Raw genomic sequence first — 18,909 nt, 5'->3', positions numbered from 1 at the left:
AGTAGCTACCTAGAACTCAACGAGTTTTTTCCTCTGTTTGAAAAAATTTGGTTTCTTTGTGAAGATAAAGCACCACCCCACACTCAACTTTGCTAATCCTCCCAGCAATATTTTGAGAAAATTTGGAAGATAAAGAATAAAAATCTCAATGAAACACAAAAAAAAATGAAAGACTAAAAATAAATAGGAAAAAAAAGGAAAAAGAAAAAGAAATCAAACTCAAATGTCGGGTTGCCTCCTGCAAGCGCTTCTTTTTTAGGAGTCTTTAGCTAGACTCCTTTCCGCCCTACGTTTTAGCGGTCTTTTGAAGATCTAGCCCTTCTTCAATTTCTGCTTCCTTGAGCATGCCTTCTTCATATTTCTTAATCATATGACCATTGACCTTGAAACTTATCCCATCTTTATTCCACAATTCAATCACCCCATATGGAAAAACATGCTTAATTGTGAAGGGCCCGATCCAACGAGTGCGTAGTATGCCCGGAAAAAGTTTAAGTCTTGAATTATATAAAAGAAAATTTTTCCCTTCTTCAAATTCCTTATTACCCTTCAATCTTGCATCATGCCATTTTTTTGTATTGTCCTAATAAATCAACAAGTTAGTGTAAGACTTGTTTCTCAATTCATCCAAGGCATTCATTTGCAAGAGACGATTGGCACACAACTCATTTGGTTCAAAATTACATGTTTTCAAAGCCCAATAGGCCTTGTGCTCAAGTTCCACCGGCAAATGCCATTTTTTCCATAAACTAACCTATAAGGTGTGGTTCCAGTGGGTGCCTTGAATGAAGTCTTGAACGCCCAAAGTGCATCATCTAACTTATCCGCCCAATCTTTCCGATGACTGCCCACCGACCTTTCTAAAATTCTCTTGAGTGCTCTATTCGTGATCTCAGTTTTTGTAACGCCCGTGTTTTTGGGCTTGCCATTTTTAACAATTTAATAGTCTAGGTTAACCTTTGTAACCCAATTTGAAATAATAAGAATGTGTTATTTGAATATTATGTGTTTCTTGCTTAATTGCTTAATTATGTGATATGATTAATTAAGAATAAAATGATCATCAAAATTTAAGTGTAAAATAAACTTGATATATTTGTATAATGTTGTAGTAGTTGAAATGAGGTTTCCGAATATATAAAGAATGCTGAAATCCGAGTTATAACGAAGAAGTTATGACCTGTCGAAGTATCGCGACAGAACCGGCAACGCTGAATGACGTAAAAAGTGAAATTTACGTTAGAGCGATATTTAGCCTTAGTGATCTAAACGAGAATCAAAGATCTCGTTGTTAGTATCGAATCGATAAAAAGTTAGGCGAGAACGGACGTCAAACAAAGAAGTTATGAATTTATAACAAAATTTTCTGTCCCGGCCTATTAAAAATAAATAATAAAAATAAATTCAAAATTAGCCGATGGAGTCGAAATGAAAGTTGTAGAGCGTAGTCTCACCTTCGCGTGGATATAAAGAACGTCGAAAACGGAGTTCGTATGAAGAAGATATGAATTTTCGAAGTTTATTAAATAATTAATAATTAAATTTAATTATTAAAACCGGCCTTATCCGAAGGGGAGTCACCGATCTGATCTGAAATACGCCCAGCGTACTAGCGTACGCCCCGCGTACAACGAAGCATGACACGCCTCGCACTCGAGTTCTTCGGATGACGCATGCAGTGAAGAATTCAGAGGCTTACACCCCGCGTAAGGCAGTACGCCCCGCGTACTCCGAGGTTCCAGCCTCCTATAAATAGGATGCGAGGCTGCCGAGTTCTTTTGCTATTTTTCTCTCTTCTCTCTCCTGTTTTGCATCGATTTGCATTCCAGAAGTACCCCGAAGCCCCGGTAATATTCCCGAGTCCCGAAGCAAGTCCCGAGATCCCGAAGATCTCGAGAAGTGCGGTTTCCGAGCCGAAGCTCTGTCCGCAAGAAGTTTGATTTTTGTAGAGATCTTCCAGATCTGCTGAGGATTACTACTTCTACAAGCCGTAGTGCTGTCCGATCATCTTCTGATCAAGTGAGTGTGTAGTTACTTTCTTCTAACGCATAATTATGAAGTATTTTATACGAAATACGTGTTATGTATATAATTTTGTTGTTATGTATGTGAATGTATATTCACTCTCTTCAATCTCATAGATCTGATTTGTTTTCTATGAAATACGTGTTATGTGGGTATGCCTCATATGTTATGTGAAATATGTATTGGATGAAAATGCTATACAGGTTTTAAACTATGTATAAAAATATATATTTTTATCTACTAATATGTTGGGTAGAACATGGGTAGATAGTTGGTGTGTAATAAACAGATGAGAGGCGTCGATGTTGTTGTTGTTGACCTAGTTATTCAGCGGAGTATGGATAACGACCACAGACTCCTTCTAGACAGTCTCGTGGAATGGTAGCAGGTTCATAACCTGTAGGTGTTGTGAACGATGTGTTCACCGGTCTAGTCTATCCCCCTCATGGTTGCCTTTAGGATATCTATTGTTGAGGAAACCCCTTAGTAGTAATGTCCGTCCCGATGAAAATCCTAGATTAGGTCCCTTGAGATGGATGTTGTTTTAGGGACGTAAAGTGAGGATAACGGGAATGGGTAATCAGGATAGTGATTGGTTGGTGAAATTAAATATAATTTATTTATTGTGGGTTGAAAACCCTATATGCTCACCAGCCTGACCCACTCAGTTTTATTTGTATTACAGTAAGTGACGCAAGGGCGTAAGATGGATGAATCATCGAGTTGTTTTTTTTACAAGTCTGTATATGTATATATTTGTTGAATGACTTGTAATGTTATCGTTTATGCTTTATGGTCTGTATCGGAACATGACACCCCGAGTTTTAATCATACAATGAAAATGCATCTCTTGATGAAATGCTTTGATAAATATTATTTTATCATGTTTTGTTTTGGGAACAAATTCTGCAAAACTTTTAAATCAAAAGGATTTACTCTGAAATTATTTTAAAAAGCATAAATGAAATCGGTCTTTTCTGGCCGTGATTTTGGGGATGTCACAGTTTTCCCATTCATTTGTAGATGATAAGGTGTTGAAAATGTATGGCGTACACCATACCTTTGCAATACATTTTCTAGTTGTTCATTAGCAAAGTGGGTTCCCCTATCACTTATCAAAGCTTTTGGTTCTCCAAACCTAGAAAATAATTTCTTCAAAAACTTTACCTCAACCCTTGCATCATTTGTTGGTAATGCCTACGCTTCTGCCCACTTTGATACATAGTCCACTGCTAAAATTATGTATTTGTGCCCCTTAGATGATGGAAATGGCCCCATGAAATCTATACCCCAAACATTGAATAATTCACATACTTGGATGCTTCTTTGAGGCATTTCATTCCTTGCAGAAATATTCACTGATATTTGGCAAGCATCACACTCTCTCACATAGGTGGCAGCATCCTTGAAAATTGTTGGCCAATAAAATCCTGCATCAAACACCTTTTTAGTAGTATATTGAACCCCGTGATGTCCTGCTGCAAGTCCATTCTGGTAATGCTCTATAATGTCGCGGATTTCCTTGCCAAACACATACCTTCTAATGATCCCATCTGCACAACTCCTAAAAAGATAGGGCTCATCCCAAAAATAATATTTCAATTCTGAAAAGAGTTTCTTTTTATGCTGATGAGTAATCCCTTTTGGGAGAAAGTCTCAAGCCAAAAAGTTGGCAATGTCTGCATACCGTGGATCTTCTCCCATGATCACCATTAAATACTCTTCTGGAAAACTATCCCCAATACCCTTGTGGTCAAATTCATCCATTTCCGGATTCTCTAATCTTGAAAGATGGTCGGCCACTACATTCTCCATTCCTTTCTTGTCCTTGATCTCGATATTAACTTCTTAAAGTAACAACACCCACCGGATCAACCTAGGTTTTGCATCCTGCTTAGCAAACAAATATTTAATTGTAGAATGGTCAGTAAAAATAGTGGTTTTAGATAATATAAGATAAGGACAAAATTTATCAAAAGCATAGACCACGACCAGTAATTATTTTTCAGTTGTGATATAATTTTCTTGGGCCAGATTTAAGGTCTTGATTGCATAATAGATTGGTTGAAATTTTTTATCAACCCTTTGACCAAGCACAGCACCTAAGGCAAAATCACTTGCATCACACATTATTTCAAATGGTAAATTCCAATTCGGGGCGATAATGATCGGGGTATTAGTTAATTTTTCTTTAAATATTCCAAAAGCATTTAGACATTCTTTCGAAAAATTTAAAGGTGCATCTATCCAAAGTAGTTGAGTTAAAGGCCGAGTTATTTTAGAAAAGTTTTTTATAAAACGATGGTAAAAACCTGCATGACCTAAAAAACTCTTAACGCCCTTCACATTGGTTGGTGGAGGTAATTTAGCAATGGTATCAATTTTAGCCCGATCCACCTCAATCCCCGTTTTGGACACTTTATGGCCTAATACAATCCCTTCTTTTACCATGAAGTGACACTTTTCCCAATTCAAAACTAAATTGGTCTCTTCACACCTAGCAAGCATCAAATCAAGGTTAGAAGAAAATTACTAAAGGAAGAACCAAAAACAGAAAAATCATCCATGAATACTTCCGTAAACCTCGCCACCATATCGTGGAATATCGCCGTCATGCGTCATTGAAAGGTGGCAGGCACCTTGCATAACCCAAAAGGCATGCATCGATATGCAAATGTTCCACTTGTACAAGTGAACGTGGTCTTCTCTTGATCATTTGGGTCAGTTGGGATTTGGAAGTAACCTTAAAATCCATCTAAAAAACAATAATAGCAATGGATAGATAATCTCGCAATCATTTGATCAATAAAAGGTAGAGGGGAGTGGTCTTTCCAAGTAACATCGTTTACCTTTCGATAAGCGATGCACACTCGCCAACCGGTTACCGTTTGTGTAGGTATAAGCTCGTTATTCTCATTCACCACGACTGTCCTCCCTTCTTTCTTTGGCACTACTTGAACAGGACTAACCTATGGACTATCAGAAAATGAATAAAGGATCCCAGCATCCAAGAGCTTGACTACCTCCTTTTTGACCACTTCTTGCATATTTGGGTTCAATCGCCTTTGATGTTGCACTACCGGCTTTTCTCCTTCTTCAAGATTCTTTTTGTGAGAACAATAAGAAGGATTAATCCTTTTATATCGGTGATTTTCCATGATATGGCATTCTTCCTTTTCTTCAAAACTTTAACTAAACAATCGGGACTATGATTACGGTATCCCTTTTCATAGTTCTAAAATTGTTTAGACACACTTGTAAGCTATCTAAGATAAGGTGCATGATTTTGATAAAGTTTTATCAAAGCATTTCATATCATAAATCTAAACTTTGGTAAGAAAGTCAATAAAGTATTGTTTTCTAGAAGTCCAACTGATTTCTGAGTATATGTCAAAGCTAGTGGGAGCATAAGTGTTATGCTAATAATCATCATGTTAGTGCGAGAATGATAATTGTGATAAGTATTGCAAGTTAGCAATGTTAATTATAGAAAACAAAAGTTTCAATTCGTGAGGTTGCAGGGGTTGAAAAACTTGTTTTGCTATAATTAAGGGAGAGGAAATTGTACTTCATTTCAATTCTAAAAGGCTTTGATTGAGATTTTAATCATCTTTAGTCAAGAATATATATATATATATATATATATATATATATATATATATATATATATATATAGGGAAAAGGGAATATACATTACAACCCCACCTAAGCTTAGGTACTAAACCCTCTTGAAAATATATTGTTTTACTATATAAAGATTACGGTTAATGGATTCACGATTAATACTACAAGATGTAAATTCAAGATCGACACAATAGGGTTTAGGGTTTAGAGTTTATTGTTTAGGGTTTAGGGTTTAGCTTTAGTGTTTAGGGTTTAAATTTAGGGTTTAGGTTTAGGTTTAGGGTTTAGTAATATTCACTTAGATGAAGTAATAAACGATAGTTGAGGAAAGAAAACGGAGATGATAAAACGATCATGAAAGAAAGAAATGATATGGATAATGATATATTTACCAAGTGAAACCAAACCGGGTATATTTAGCATGTTAAAACAACATTTTTAAGAGGTTTAGTACCTAAGCTTAGGTGGGGCTGTAATGTATATTCCCTATCCACATATATATATATATATATATATATATATATATATATATATATATATATATATATATATATATATATATATGAATTTTATGTTGTTTTGGTTCAACTTAAGAAAATTCTATATATTGCGTTCTCAAAATTTGATTATGATTGCGACATCCCTCTTCATATTCAAAATTTGAGAACATGGAAAATAAAAATATTGTAGAAAAAAATTGGTCTAATATCATGTCTTTATGTGAAACATCATGAATCGTGTCCCATATGCTTCGGATATAGGGTCGATTGCATGTGCTATAAAATTCATCTGTTCTAAATTTTTCCAAAATTCCTAGAGCATTAAGAGGGAAAAAGTACTAGAATCAGATATGACTAATTTGATTAAGCAATTGTTGAGGACAATCTAAGGTTTACGAAAGATTGGTTGCTCAGGATATTTGGAAGTATAATGTCAATTTTTGGAAGGACCATATTGACATATTCTGAAAAGAGGCAACCCTTGTATAGAAGTGATAGTCAAAATGGAATGTTTCATTAGTGGAAGTTATTCAATCTGTGTAAGATTAGAAAACTTAATGCAAGAAGGATGTTTCCCATGGAATTGATCTCCATTGGAATACTCTGTAATGTCTTTTGACAAGTCTTTGTGACTTTGTACATAGTCATTACAAGAGGATATGTGCATATAAGTTTAAAATCTAACAGATTTCGATAAATGATAGGAATTTGGAATGCGTACATTTTCGATAAGGATTTGAGAGTGTGAAATTAGAATCATTGAAATTATGTTCAATTGGTTTATTTAACAAAGTAAGGATCATAGACAAACATAGAGTGCATACTTAGTGTATGGCAAAGCTATTGTTTAGAAAATAATGAGTAATCAGTATGGTGATAAATAAAAAGTGTTTTATTTATATTCATAGGTTTTGATACCATATTAGATTCAATTATTCTTGTGTTTCATTTTGCATGTTTTGACTTCCAGAATAAACTAGGTCGTTCTTCCCGAATGACTAAGTTATTCAAACCATCCACAGTCGGTCATATGTTGGAAGTAGATATGAATCAAGACTGTCATGAGTTGGCTTGTAGATGTCTAAGATGTTGGACAAAGTGGTTCTACAACACTCATGAGTACTCATAAGTTCTGAGTATTGGATTCAACCCGTGCTAATTTGAATCACTTCATAGATTTTATCACGAGTGATCGTGAGACAATAATATCCTATATTCTTCAAACCTAGAGATATGAGTTGTTACTATGAGTTGGTTATACATTGATTGCACGAAACAACATTGGTAACTTGATGTTATAAAATGTGCCGTTGTGTATGATTTAACAAGTAGTAGAACAAGCCATATGAGTCGAAGTTTATCCATTCCTTTTACCTTCAGGATAAAAGCGATATATGTGGGCCCCTCGATGATATAATGGTGACACATGTGAGTGCTTGGCCAAGCTAGGACTGATTTGATCTTTTAATCAGTCAGTCATCATGAATCGGAAATCGGGAAACAACAAATAGACAAAGAGAATGATTTATAATCTATGTCTCAGTCTATATGATATCTAAAATGGAGGAATATATGATCCCTTATCTAATGGACAAGTCATTAACAAAGGTCAGAGTTCAACGACAAGGTCAGAGTTCGACAGCGGCTTTTGAGAGCTACGATTGCCAGTTAGGTTTTGAAGTCATACTCAATAATAGTTTTAGACTTATCCAAGTAGGAGACTGTTGGATTAGTGTCTAAGTCCATAACTATAATTGGTATGTACTTGGCCCGACTGGGTATGGTCCATTTGGGTTGCATGGCATTGGAAAATTTGGATAGACCGTTTGTGAAAAGATGACATTTGTGACATATTAATATATTATAAGTTCTAATATATTAATATATAATATATTAATATGAGATCATGTTATTTAATTAGTATTGATCAAGTATTAATTTGGACTTAATTTAGTGATCAAAAGAGACTAATTAAATATATAGGGATTGATTGTGTAAATCATTCATTCTTATATATGTGGGATTATGATCCACGATTCCTTATGTTGGGTTTAACCCATGTGGTGACCCATGGATACTCCATGGAGGTTAAAACCCATGGATCATAAGGAATGGGTAAAGTCATGGGTTACATGGTGTAACCTTAATGTGCACACTATATAAAGACCCCGTTAGTTCAAGAAATTGGCAATAGTGCATAATATGGAGGGCAAGCCAATTTCCAAGTCTAATTTCTTCTTCTCATGGTTATTCCAAGTGTTGATGATGTTTTGTGAACCATTTGAGGTGTCACATTTGAGGTACTAGGCTCTCGAGCTTCATGGAGTCAAGCTACATCAATAAGGTATGTATTCTAACTTGTTATATTACCCAAGTATTAAAGATTGTACGCTAGATAGGGTAATACCTTGGAATATTCATATTCATGTATAATAGAGAAAACATAGATCCAAGGTATTTAGGGTTGCATTTACACTTAGGAGGGTTAGAATGCTCAAAACCCAACACTACCTTGGTCTGGATGAGTTTGATATGTACAATCTGATGACTTCATGATGATATTCGACAAAGAAGAATCCAATGGTTCTTAGCACTCCTCTTCTAAGCCAAAGGAGAAGAAAAAGAAGAACTAACTCGCAAGGAATTTCTAAGTCTTCAGGAGAAAGTGGACAAGATCTTAGCCGCAGTCACAACTCCACAACAAATTGAAGCTGCTGGTCCGCAGTCCATCGTTGAGCGAGTTGAACGTCTAGAGACAAGGGAAAGGTTGGCTACTGAACGAATCTCACTAAAAGTTGAAATGGATATTAGAGCCCTTGACAACAATAGAACCGCAGACCACAAATAATTCCTAGCCATTATTTAACGTCTTATTCAAGAAGTGTCCGCAATAAAAACCGAACTTCAATCTATGATTGCGGATCGGGCTGTTCAATCCAATAAGCTTATTGAGGAAACTCACAATGCTTATGAATCCACCATTGCAGTGCTTCAATCCACTATTAACAACCTTCGACGCTCCCTGACCGCAAGCTTCCATGTTCAAGAACTTCTAAACCTTACCAAAGACATCCATCAATTTCTGCTCAACACAAAGATCCCTGATAATCAACAACTCTCTGATCTTCTCAAATCTCAATTCAACGGTGTGTTTTCCAAGATTGATTGCCTCAGACAATGGTTTGAGGATCAACAAGTTACTTCCTCAAAAGGGGGAAGTGAATATTAAGATTCGCAACACCATCAATCTCATTCAACTATTCCCACACCAAACTTCGGTCCATCTCACTTTTCCTCTGATCAGCCAAGGATCAAAACTCATCAATCCTCACCAATTTTGTCTACGGATCAAGTGAAAATTCTCACTCCAGTTCCATCTCACAAGTCTCCACAGCAATATCCTCCTTCTCCGCAACAATCCCCACCTCATCAAGAAACTCCACCTCTAATCAAAAGCTTGGAGCCAACCATTTCATATGATCATTCTAATGACTCTCCAGCAACCAACCAGTGTAAAGCAGACTGGAAAGCAGCGAAGTTTGTTGAACAAATCTGGAGAGAACATGGCTTCGACACCACAATGGATGAGACCCTAATCAACTCCTGGATTAATCCATCATGAAGACTTATGGATGAAGACTACAGGCCAGTCTTGACATATGTCGAACCACCTGAAGATGGTTACTGGGACATCCCCATCTCTCTAAATGCAAAATTCGTCATGGTATTTGAACCCTTTGACCTCAGTCTTCTAGATGACCAGAGGCTTCCACTTGAGTTTGAAAGATTAAGTAAATTTCATGACAAGCACGGATCAACATTTGAAAACATATGGTCCAATGACAAACCTTCCGGAGCCAAAAACTACAAAATCAGAAGGTTCATGAAATCAGAGTTCATCCAGTACACTCTGACCCGAAGAGGTAGTGATTATATCAGAACTCAGGCTGATTTTCCCTGTACTAATCCGGAAGAGGTGTTCTTAATCACTAGGGTGTTTCAGATGAATTCAGAGAAACATTCCAAAATGAAGATTGCGTACAAAAAAGATTGTGAGTACTTAAAATCCATAGTGTGCAATTTTGCCAAGATAAATGTTTATATTCATCCAACCCTCATTTAAAAATTCAACCTTCTCGCACTTGAACCATCACATGTTTTTACTGAAGGATATCAAGAGCGATCCTTAGGTGCAACCAACTTTCCAAAACTGAGAGTTGTGTTCAAAAGATTCAACAGTGATGTTAAGTACTTCGTCCCCATCACTGCTATGCACCGCCTAAACCGAAGGCAACTGGAAGTCACTCTGACTTTAGTGCAGAGATCGAAGCACACTACTGATGAAGTAAAATTCAAGATCATAAGAAGGATCACCTAGCTGGGTGAAGTAAGAAAATTTTGGCGGTTGCTGATCAAGTTCCTGAAACTCAACAAGTGAAAAGGTTGAAGATGTCACTTAAGGGGAAATTCTTGAATCAAGAAAGTGACCCTCTTAAACCTATCAATCCAAAGTTACCCTTGTACCGCAATGATATGTTTTGCTACCACAATGCGAAGTGATGAAGTCATCCGCAGCGACTTCATTAACAACAGAGATTTAGTTTTTATTTTATCTATTTACATTGTATTGTCCAGTGTACCTTGCATGTACACATCTTTATGAAAAATAGTTTTTGTTTATTTCCTCTAGTATGTTCTCGGAACTCTATAAATAGAGTGTTCCGCTTCAAATGTAATACACATCTCACATCTTTTATCTTAACATCTTTTGCATCTCAATTATCTTCTCTCAAAATATCTTATTTAACTTACATTCTTATCTTAAGATCGAAATCTCTCCTTCGAAGCAAGTCATCTTGACTTCTTCACTTTAATCTGATCACACTAACTAACTTGGTTTGATTGCAATCCTCATTAAAAATATCTTAGTGGTTACTTGATATATTACGTGTTGTCATTTATATCCCCTTACATTTTCGCAATTACATTTCCGCATCTAATTATCTAACTTTCTAACAACTCTAACTTCTTATTATTGTTAAGCTTTATGATACTTTGAGATAAATTTCATTCCACATTATTTAACTTATTCTAACGTTTTTTCAAGTGTGTTTCTCAAAAGTTTTCTCTCAACAGATCTCTAAGGTAATCTAATGTATTACCATGAGCCCCCGTAATTGACGTTGTTAGACTAATAATTTTTCCCCGCCACGACACTTCATCGGACGTCGAATAGTGAATAATAATAAAGCTATCATGCCTAGATTTTTGCTAGCAATTGCAGGTGAGGTCGTCAGACCTCTTATAGATCTATACATATCTTCCTAGCTCTCACTAGATTAATGCTTATAGGTATCGAGAAATGCTGAATTTAATCAAGGACTTTAGATGAATATTAATAACTCACTAATGCATTGACCTTAGGTAATTATTTTTTATCTTTAATCTCTTATCCTTCCTAGGGATATCCTATAACTATCACAATATAAAGCTTTTATCTTATATTTGATAATTATAACTTTTGATCTCATAATTATATATGTATGTATGTATATATATATATATATATATATATATATATATATATATACCCTAGTTATGGTTATTTGAAAAGAGGATATTTGGGCAGAGTAACTACTTGTTACGGTGCATATCCCTTAATTTGACTAGCATAACTCTAGGTACTATGTTAACCTAGAGGTTTGGCCATTATAACATCTAGGTATTATCTTTTCCATACTAACAGACATCATATAATTTAGGTATAATATCATAGCTTATAACTAGGCATAGCATCTATATCTACATTATCCTAAGGATATAAGCTTTATAAGATGATTTGATATTTATAACTATAAATATACTTTGATAAAACATCTGATAAACATGTATTCCCCTCCCCCAGGTAAAACATTTAAAATGGTGAAATAGGGGTCGTGTACTTACTCTAGTAGCATATTCTGAAGCATCCAAGTCATTGCATCTGAAGCTTCGTGCAATGGAGAAGGTCTCCAAAACAGCTTGAGAGGTGTAGAGAGAGTGTTTGGAAGAGTGCTTGGGATGAAGAAAATCAGAAAGCGAACACCACTATCTATAAGGGTTGTGCACATGACACACTTCAAGTGTGGTGTACACTCGCTTTGTGGCTCCATCCAGAGTTTGCCACGTGTTACACTTCTGATGGTCCATATCTCCCTAATCTTCGACTAATCAAGGTGTCAGGTGTGCGTGGCGGGTTGACGCACACTTGGCGTGCACCCCTAAATATTTTATAAAAAATCATATCTTCCTTATATGAATCTTATTTCTTACTCTCTTTATATATATATATATATATATATATATATATATATATATATATATATATATATACATATATATATATATATATATATATATATATATATATATGTAACGCCCGGGTTTTCAAGGCTAAGCATGTTTGTCAATGTAATAGTCTAGGTCAACTATTGTAACTCTTTTTGAAGTAATAAATATGAAATATTTGAGTATTATGTGAATTATGTGTGTTTATGTGTTTATTATTAAATTATAATAATAAAGAATAAAAATGAGCGTCAAAATTAAAGTGTGAGATAATCCCGATATCTCTACATAAATTTTTATAATATGTCTCAAGGTTTCCGTACATATAAAGAATGCCGAAATCCGAGCTATAACGAAGAAGTTATGGCCCGCCGAAGTTTTACGGCAAAACCGGCACGCACCGGAAGACATAAAATAGTAAATTTGCGATAGAAGACTTTTTAGCCTTATAAATCTAAACAAAAGTTGTAGAATATGTTAAACTAAGAACATCGATAAAAAGAACGCCCAAATCCGACTTCGTATGAAGAAGTTACGCTTTTTCGAAGTTTCGGACTAGCAGTGTATTGCCCGAAATTCGAATGTTTGATCGAGCGGTTTTTAGCCGACACGACTTGAACGAGAATCGAAGATCTCGTTGAGAGTAGCGTAACGAGAAAAAGATGGGCAAAAACGGATGTCGGATGAAGAAGTTATGAGGATTTAACGGATCAATCGTGTCCCGGCCCGTTAATAATATAAAATTTAAAATCGAGCCAAAATCAGCCGATGAAGTCTAAACAAAAGTTGTAGAGTACGTTCCCACCTTCGCGTGGATATAAAGAACGTCAAAAACGGAGCTCGTATGCAAAAGTTACGAATTTTTGAAGTTAGAACTCGAAAATGCGAAACTGTTGCGAATCGGATGACGTGGCCGCTTCTGAACCGTTGCTTGCTGACCACGGCTTCGCTCCGGATCGCGCCACGACGACTCGCCTTACGCCCCGCGTACGAGGACCGGTACGCTCCGCGTACCTTCGGCCTTATCCGTCCGAGAGCGAGTGCGAGCCAGCTGTTGCGAGCTGGCAGCCACCACCGAACTACGCCCCGCGTAGTGCTGCTGGACGCGCCGCGTAGACCGAGCCCTCGCGGCTATAAAAGGAGGCCGAGGGTGCCTCCATTTTTCACACATTCCAACCTTCTTTCTCTCACTACTTTCTCTCTCTCTACAACCCCAAACCATCCTTAAGCCCTAGTTGAACCCCTAGCACCCTAAGGAAGCCCCGAGGCTCCCGGAGTCCCGAGAAAAAGGAGTTTTTCGGTTTCGAAACGCTACTCCAATTGAGTCCTGGTTTTCGATAAAATTCACTGTAAGTATGCTACGCTTACGCAATTTTTAATATAGCTTTCAAATAATTATAGGAATGTTATTAGGTCCTTAAAATAATTATTTGGGCTATTATTATAAGATATATCGAGTATTATTAATGCTTAATAATACTCAGACTAATTAATTTGTCGCAGTTATCATTAAACTAAACCCTAGTGGTATCGATACTAGGTTTTATCGAAGGAATATCATTTTGAGAGTATCGAAGCGCTGTCCGAGTGCTGAGTCACCACCTAATCAGGTGAGTGCATAGTTACCTTCAACTTACACATAGATATGAAGTATTTTATATGAATTACGTGCAATGTGTGCATATTATCTGAATACTTGCTATCTATGCTAGATGAACGTTGTTATACATGTTTTCAATGATTTAAACTGTATATGTATTTTATATCTACGAAAATGTTGGGGTAAAACATGGGTAGATGTAATAGGTGATGTGTGATAAAATGATGAGAGGCCTCGATGTTGTTGTTGTTGATCTAGTCATCTAGCGGAGTATAGATGACGACCACGGACTCTTCTAGACAGTCCAGTGGAACACTAGCAGGCTCGCAACCTGTAAGTGTTGTGAACGATGTGTTCACCGGTGTACTCCATCCCCCACATGGTTGCCTTTAGGACATTTATTGTTGAGGAATCCCCTTAGCAGTATTGTCCGTCCCGATGATGATCCTTAGGCTAGGTCCCTTATGATAGGTGTTTAGGGACGTAAAGTGAGGATAACGGGAACGGGTAATCGGGTTATTATTGATTGATGAAATTAATAAACTTATTTATTGTGGGTTGAAAACCCTATGTGCTCACCAGGCTCCCAAGCCTGACCCACTCAGTTTTATGTATTACAGGTAGTGGCGCATGAGCATAGGTGTGATGTTTTGGACGAGGGATTACGGATATAGGCCTGTAGATATGAAATAATGTAGTAAGGCTTATATTGTACTGTTTATACTTTTGATCTGTACGAAAATGACATCCCGAGTCTTTTATGAAACACATTTCTATGGAAATGCTTTTGATAAATCTTTATCATATTATTGTTTTGGGACAAATTCCGCAACCCTTTTATTAAAAGATAACTCTGATTTTGAAATAAAGTATAAACAAAACCGGTCTTTTCTGGCCGTGATTTTGAAATAAAGTATAAACGTACGACTACGCTATTAGAACTAACATGTAAACGTTTCGGAGTGATAAGGATGATTTAAAACGTCTCTCCTAAATAAAGATCTGAATTCGCCTTATTCGGTGTATAGATCAAGATGGTAAGGTCCCGTAGCGGAAACGTAAACGCAAATGGGAATGGACACCAACCCCCCGTGATCGAGCAAATACCAGTTGTGGAAGCCGCTGCCGGACCAATAACGATGGCCGGAGTGCAAGCGATGATCCAGGCAATGTTGGATCGTCAAATGGAGGAAACCAGGCGTTTGCTCCAGCAAAATCGAGAGGAAGCGACTATTCAGCTCGAACAGCCCGAGTTGAACGAAGGGCAGACTGAAGAAGGATACTACAGTGGGACTATTGGTCAAGCCAACCCACCGATAGTTAGGCAAAACCACCAGGATGGAGGAAATGATGGATGTGGATGCAAATACAAGGATTTCATGGCATCCAAGCCACCGAGTCTATCCGGAAGCCCGACGCCGGTGGAAGTCATGAACTGGATCTCTGAGATGGAGACAATGTTTGAGAGTTGCGAGTGTAGCAATAGGCAGAAGACTGCTCTTGCAGTTCCTCTATTGAAATCTGGAGTACTAAGCTGGTGGAAGCTATTAGCTGATTCAATGCCCAAAGGTGAAGCAAGCAAAATGTCGTGGGAGGATTTCCTGGTACAGTTGAAGATGCAATACTGCTCTGAGCAGGATCTTCTGGAGATCAGCAACGAATTCCAGAATCTAAGGAAGGGAAGAATGAGCGTTACTGAATACGCTGCAAGCTTTACTGAGAAAATGAAGCTTGTTCCTCACCTCGTCCCAACTGAACTCTCCAAGGTTAACAAATTTTCCCTCGGATTACCAGCGGACTTCGGTCCAATGGTCAAGCAAACTACCACTCTAAAAGCTGCCATCTGGGCTGCTAAGAATGTGGAGACCCAGATACGAGAAAAGGGTCTAGAGAGAGCGGAAGTGGGAGAGAAACGGAAATTTGACGGATCCTCGAGGTCCGGTAAGAAAGGTAAATTCTCGAAGTCTGGTTCGAGAGGAGGAAGATCAGAAGCAAAGTGGTGTGACAAGTGCAAGAAGAAGCACTTTGGGAAGTGTGAGGGAGGAGTCACTTGTTACAAATGCGGAAAGCCTGGGCACTATGCTAATGAATGCACCCTTAACCAGAAGGCATGTTATGGGTGTAATGAAGAAGGGCACATTTTGAAGGACTGCCCAAAGAAGAAGGAGGCAGGAAGACCCAACATACCACCAAAGCCGAAGGCGAGAGCCTTCCAGATGATGCTCGAGGCTGCAAAGGAGGCAGCAGACGTCGCTTCAGGTACCTTTCTTGTAAACGGTTTGCCTGCAAATATACTGTTTGATTCCGGAGCCAACTACTCCTTTGTGTCGCATAAGTTTAGTGCGAAATTAGCATTACCTGTAGAAAAACTAGATAATGCCCTGATTGTAGAAGTTTCCAGTGGCAAATTCGTACCTGTTAGTAATCGTATTAGGAACATCGTCATTGACCTAAACGGAAACGAATTCCATAAGGAACTATTACCCATAGAGTTAAACGGTTTCGACATCGTTTTGGGTATGGATTGGCTTAGCGCCAACGATGCCGAGATATTATGCCGAAAGAAGATAGTTAGGATAAACCCACCCGGAAAGGAATCATTTATGGTGTACGGGGACAAACGCAGAGTGAATTCTGGAATCATCTCCTTGATGAAAGCCAGGAAATGTTTGTCCAAGGGATGTGCATCGTACTTGGCATTCGTAATCGATGCTAAGAAAGAAAAGAAAGAGGTGCAGAATATACCGGTTGTGTGCGATTATCCAGAAGTATTTCCCGAAGATCTTCCCGGATTACCACCTGATAGGCAAGTGGAGTTTCGTATAGACTTATTACCAGGAACAACACCGATAGCAAAGCCACCTTACCGATTAGCACTGACGGAGATGAAGGAGCTCATGACGCAACTTCAGGAGCTATTGGACAGCGGATTCATTCGACCTAGTTCATCACCCTGGGGAGCTCCGGTGTTATTCGTGAAGAAGAAGGACGGAAGCATGAGGATGTGCATAGACTACCGAGAGCTGAATAAGGCAACGGTGAAGAACAAGTATCCATTGCCGAGGATTGATGACCTATTCGATCAGCTGCAAGGTTCAAGCTACTTCTCAAAGATCGATCTTAGGTCAGGATATCATCAGCTGAAGGTGAGAGAGCAGGATATTGAGAAGACTGCATTCAGAACAAGATATGGACACTACGAGTTCTTGGTTATGTCATTCGGACTAACCAATGCTCCCGCAGCATTCATGGATTTGATGAACAGGGTTTGTAAACCATTCCTCGATAAATCCGTGATAGTGTTCATCGACGACATTCTCGTCTACTCGAAAAGCCAGGAGGAGCATGGCAAGCATCTACGAGAAGTATTGGAGGTGTTAAAGAGGGAGAAGCTTTTTGCAAAGTTCTCCAAATGCGACTTTTGGATACGGGAAGTCCAATTCTTGGGTCATGTTGTTAACCAAGAAGGAATAATGGTTGACCCCGCCAAGATCGAAGCTGTAATGAAGTGGGAACGTCCGAAGAATCCCACGGAGATTCGAAGCTTTCTAGGATTAGCCGGATATTACCGACGATTTATCCAAGGCTTTTCTTCGATAGCTGCTCCATTAACAGCTTTGACCCATAAAGGAGCTACGTATACATGGAGTGAGAAACACGATGAGGCGTTCGAGAAGCTAAAGAAGAAGTTATGTGAAGCACCGATACTTTCCCTACCGGATGGAGTCGAAGATTTCGCAGTTTATAGTGATGCATCTGGAGTCGGGTTAGGTTGTGTTCTGACCCAAAGAGAAAAGGTGATAGCATACGCATCTCGACAATTGAAAGAGCACGAAAAGAACTACCCCACTCATGATCTGGAGTTGGCAGCGGTAGTATTTGCCTTAAAGATATGGAGGCATTACCTCTACGGCACGAAGTGCAAGCTCTTCACTGATCATAAGAGTCTCCAGTATCTCTTTAATCAGAAGGAGTTGAACATGAGGCAACGACGTTGGCTAGAACTTCTCAAGGACTACGACTGTGAGATACTTTACCACCCGGGTAAAGTAAATATTGTTGCTGATGCTCTCAGTCGGAAAGTCAATCTTGAAAGGAAAAGGCCAAGAGCGTTAAGAATTGAAGTCGTCTCGACGATTTTGGAAAGTATCAGGAAAGCTCAAGAAGAAGCCTTAGAAAAGAATGACCGAAAGGAAGAACGTTTGGGAAAAACGTTAGTGTTCGGTACGAACAGTCGAGGACTGAAGGTATTCCAAGATCGAATTTGGGTACCTAAGATGGGAGGAATAAGAGATCTTCTAATGGAAGAAGCACACAAGACCATGTACTCGATTCATCCCGGTAGCACTAAAATGTATAGGGACCTAAAACCCTACTACTGGTGGCCGACGATGAAGCTTGATGTTGCGAAGTATGTGGCTGAGTGTGTAACATGTGCGAGGGTTAAGGCACAACATCAGAAACCGTATGGGAGTTTAGAACCTTTACCTGTACCCATGGGTAAATGGGAGGACATCACCATGGATTTTGTGACTAAACTGCCCAGAACGAAGAATGGTCACGACATGATTTGGGTAGTCGTGGATCGTTTCACCAAGAGTGCACACTTCATAGCAGCCAACAAGAAGTGGTCTATGGATAAGCTCGCAAATGCTTACGTGAAGGAAATTGTAAGACTTCACGGTGTCCCTCTTACTATTGTGTCAGATCGTGATAGTCGTTTCACGTCGAGGTTTTGGAGGAGTCTACAAGAGGAGTTGGGTACAAAGTTGTGTTTGAGTACTGCTTACCATCCGCAAACTGATGGTCAGAGCGAAAGAACGATTCAGACGT

At 38.2% G+C, this 18,909-nt stretch overlaps 1 protein-coding gene across 1 annotated transcript; it reads right to left on the bottom strand.

Annotated features, from left to right (window-relative positions):
- Nucleotides 1-3,222: 3,222 nt before the first annotated feature.
- LOC145039234 (uncharacterized) lies at nucleotides 3,223-5,183 on the bottom strand. The gene is made up of 6 exons (XM_078987316.1): nucleotides 5,049-5,183; nucleotides 4,875-4,994; nucleotides 4,665-4,780; nucleotides 4,338-4,522; nucleotides 3,713-3,872; nucleotides 3,223-3,589 (listed from the first exon to the last, which is right to left on the bottom strand). Exons 1-6 carry the CDS (start codon nucleotides 5,181-5,183, stop codon nucleotides 3,223-3,225), a joined length of 1,083 nt encoding a protein of 360 aa, XP_078843442.1.
- Nucleotides 5,184-18,909: the final 13,726 nt, after the last annotated feature.

This window comes from Lactuca saligna, chromosome 4, assembly GCF_052625555.1.
Source record: "Lactuca saligna cultivar CGN05327 chromosome 4, ASM5262555v1, whole genome shotgun sequence".
In the NCBI taxonomy this organism is placed as follows: domain Eukaryota; kingdom Viridiplantae; phylum Streptophyta; class Magnoliopsida; order Asterales; family Asteraceae; genus Lactuca; species Lactuca saligna.
Note: the sequence above shows the minus strand (reverse complement) of the source record. Positions and strands in the feature narration are given on the sequence as shown.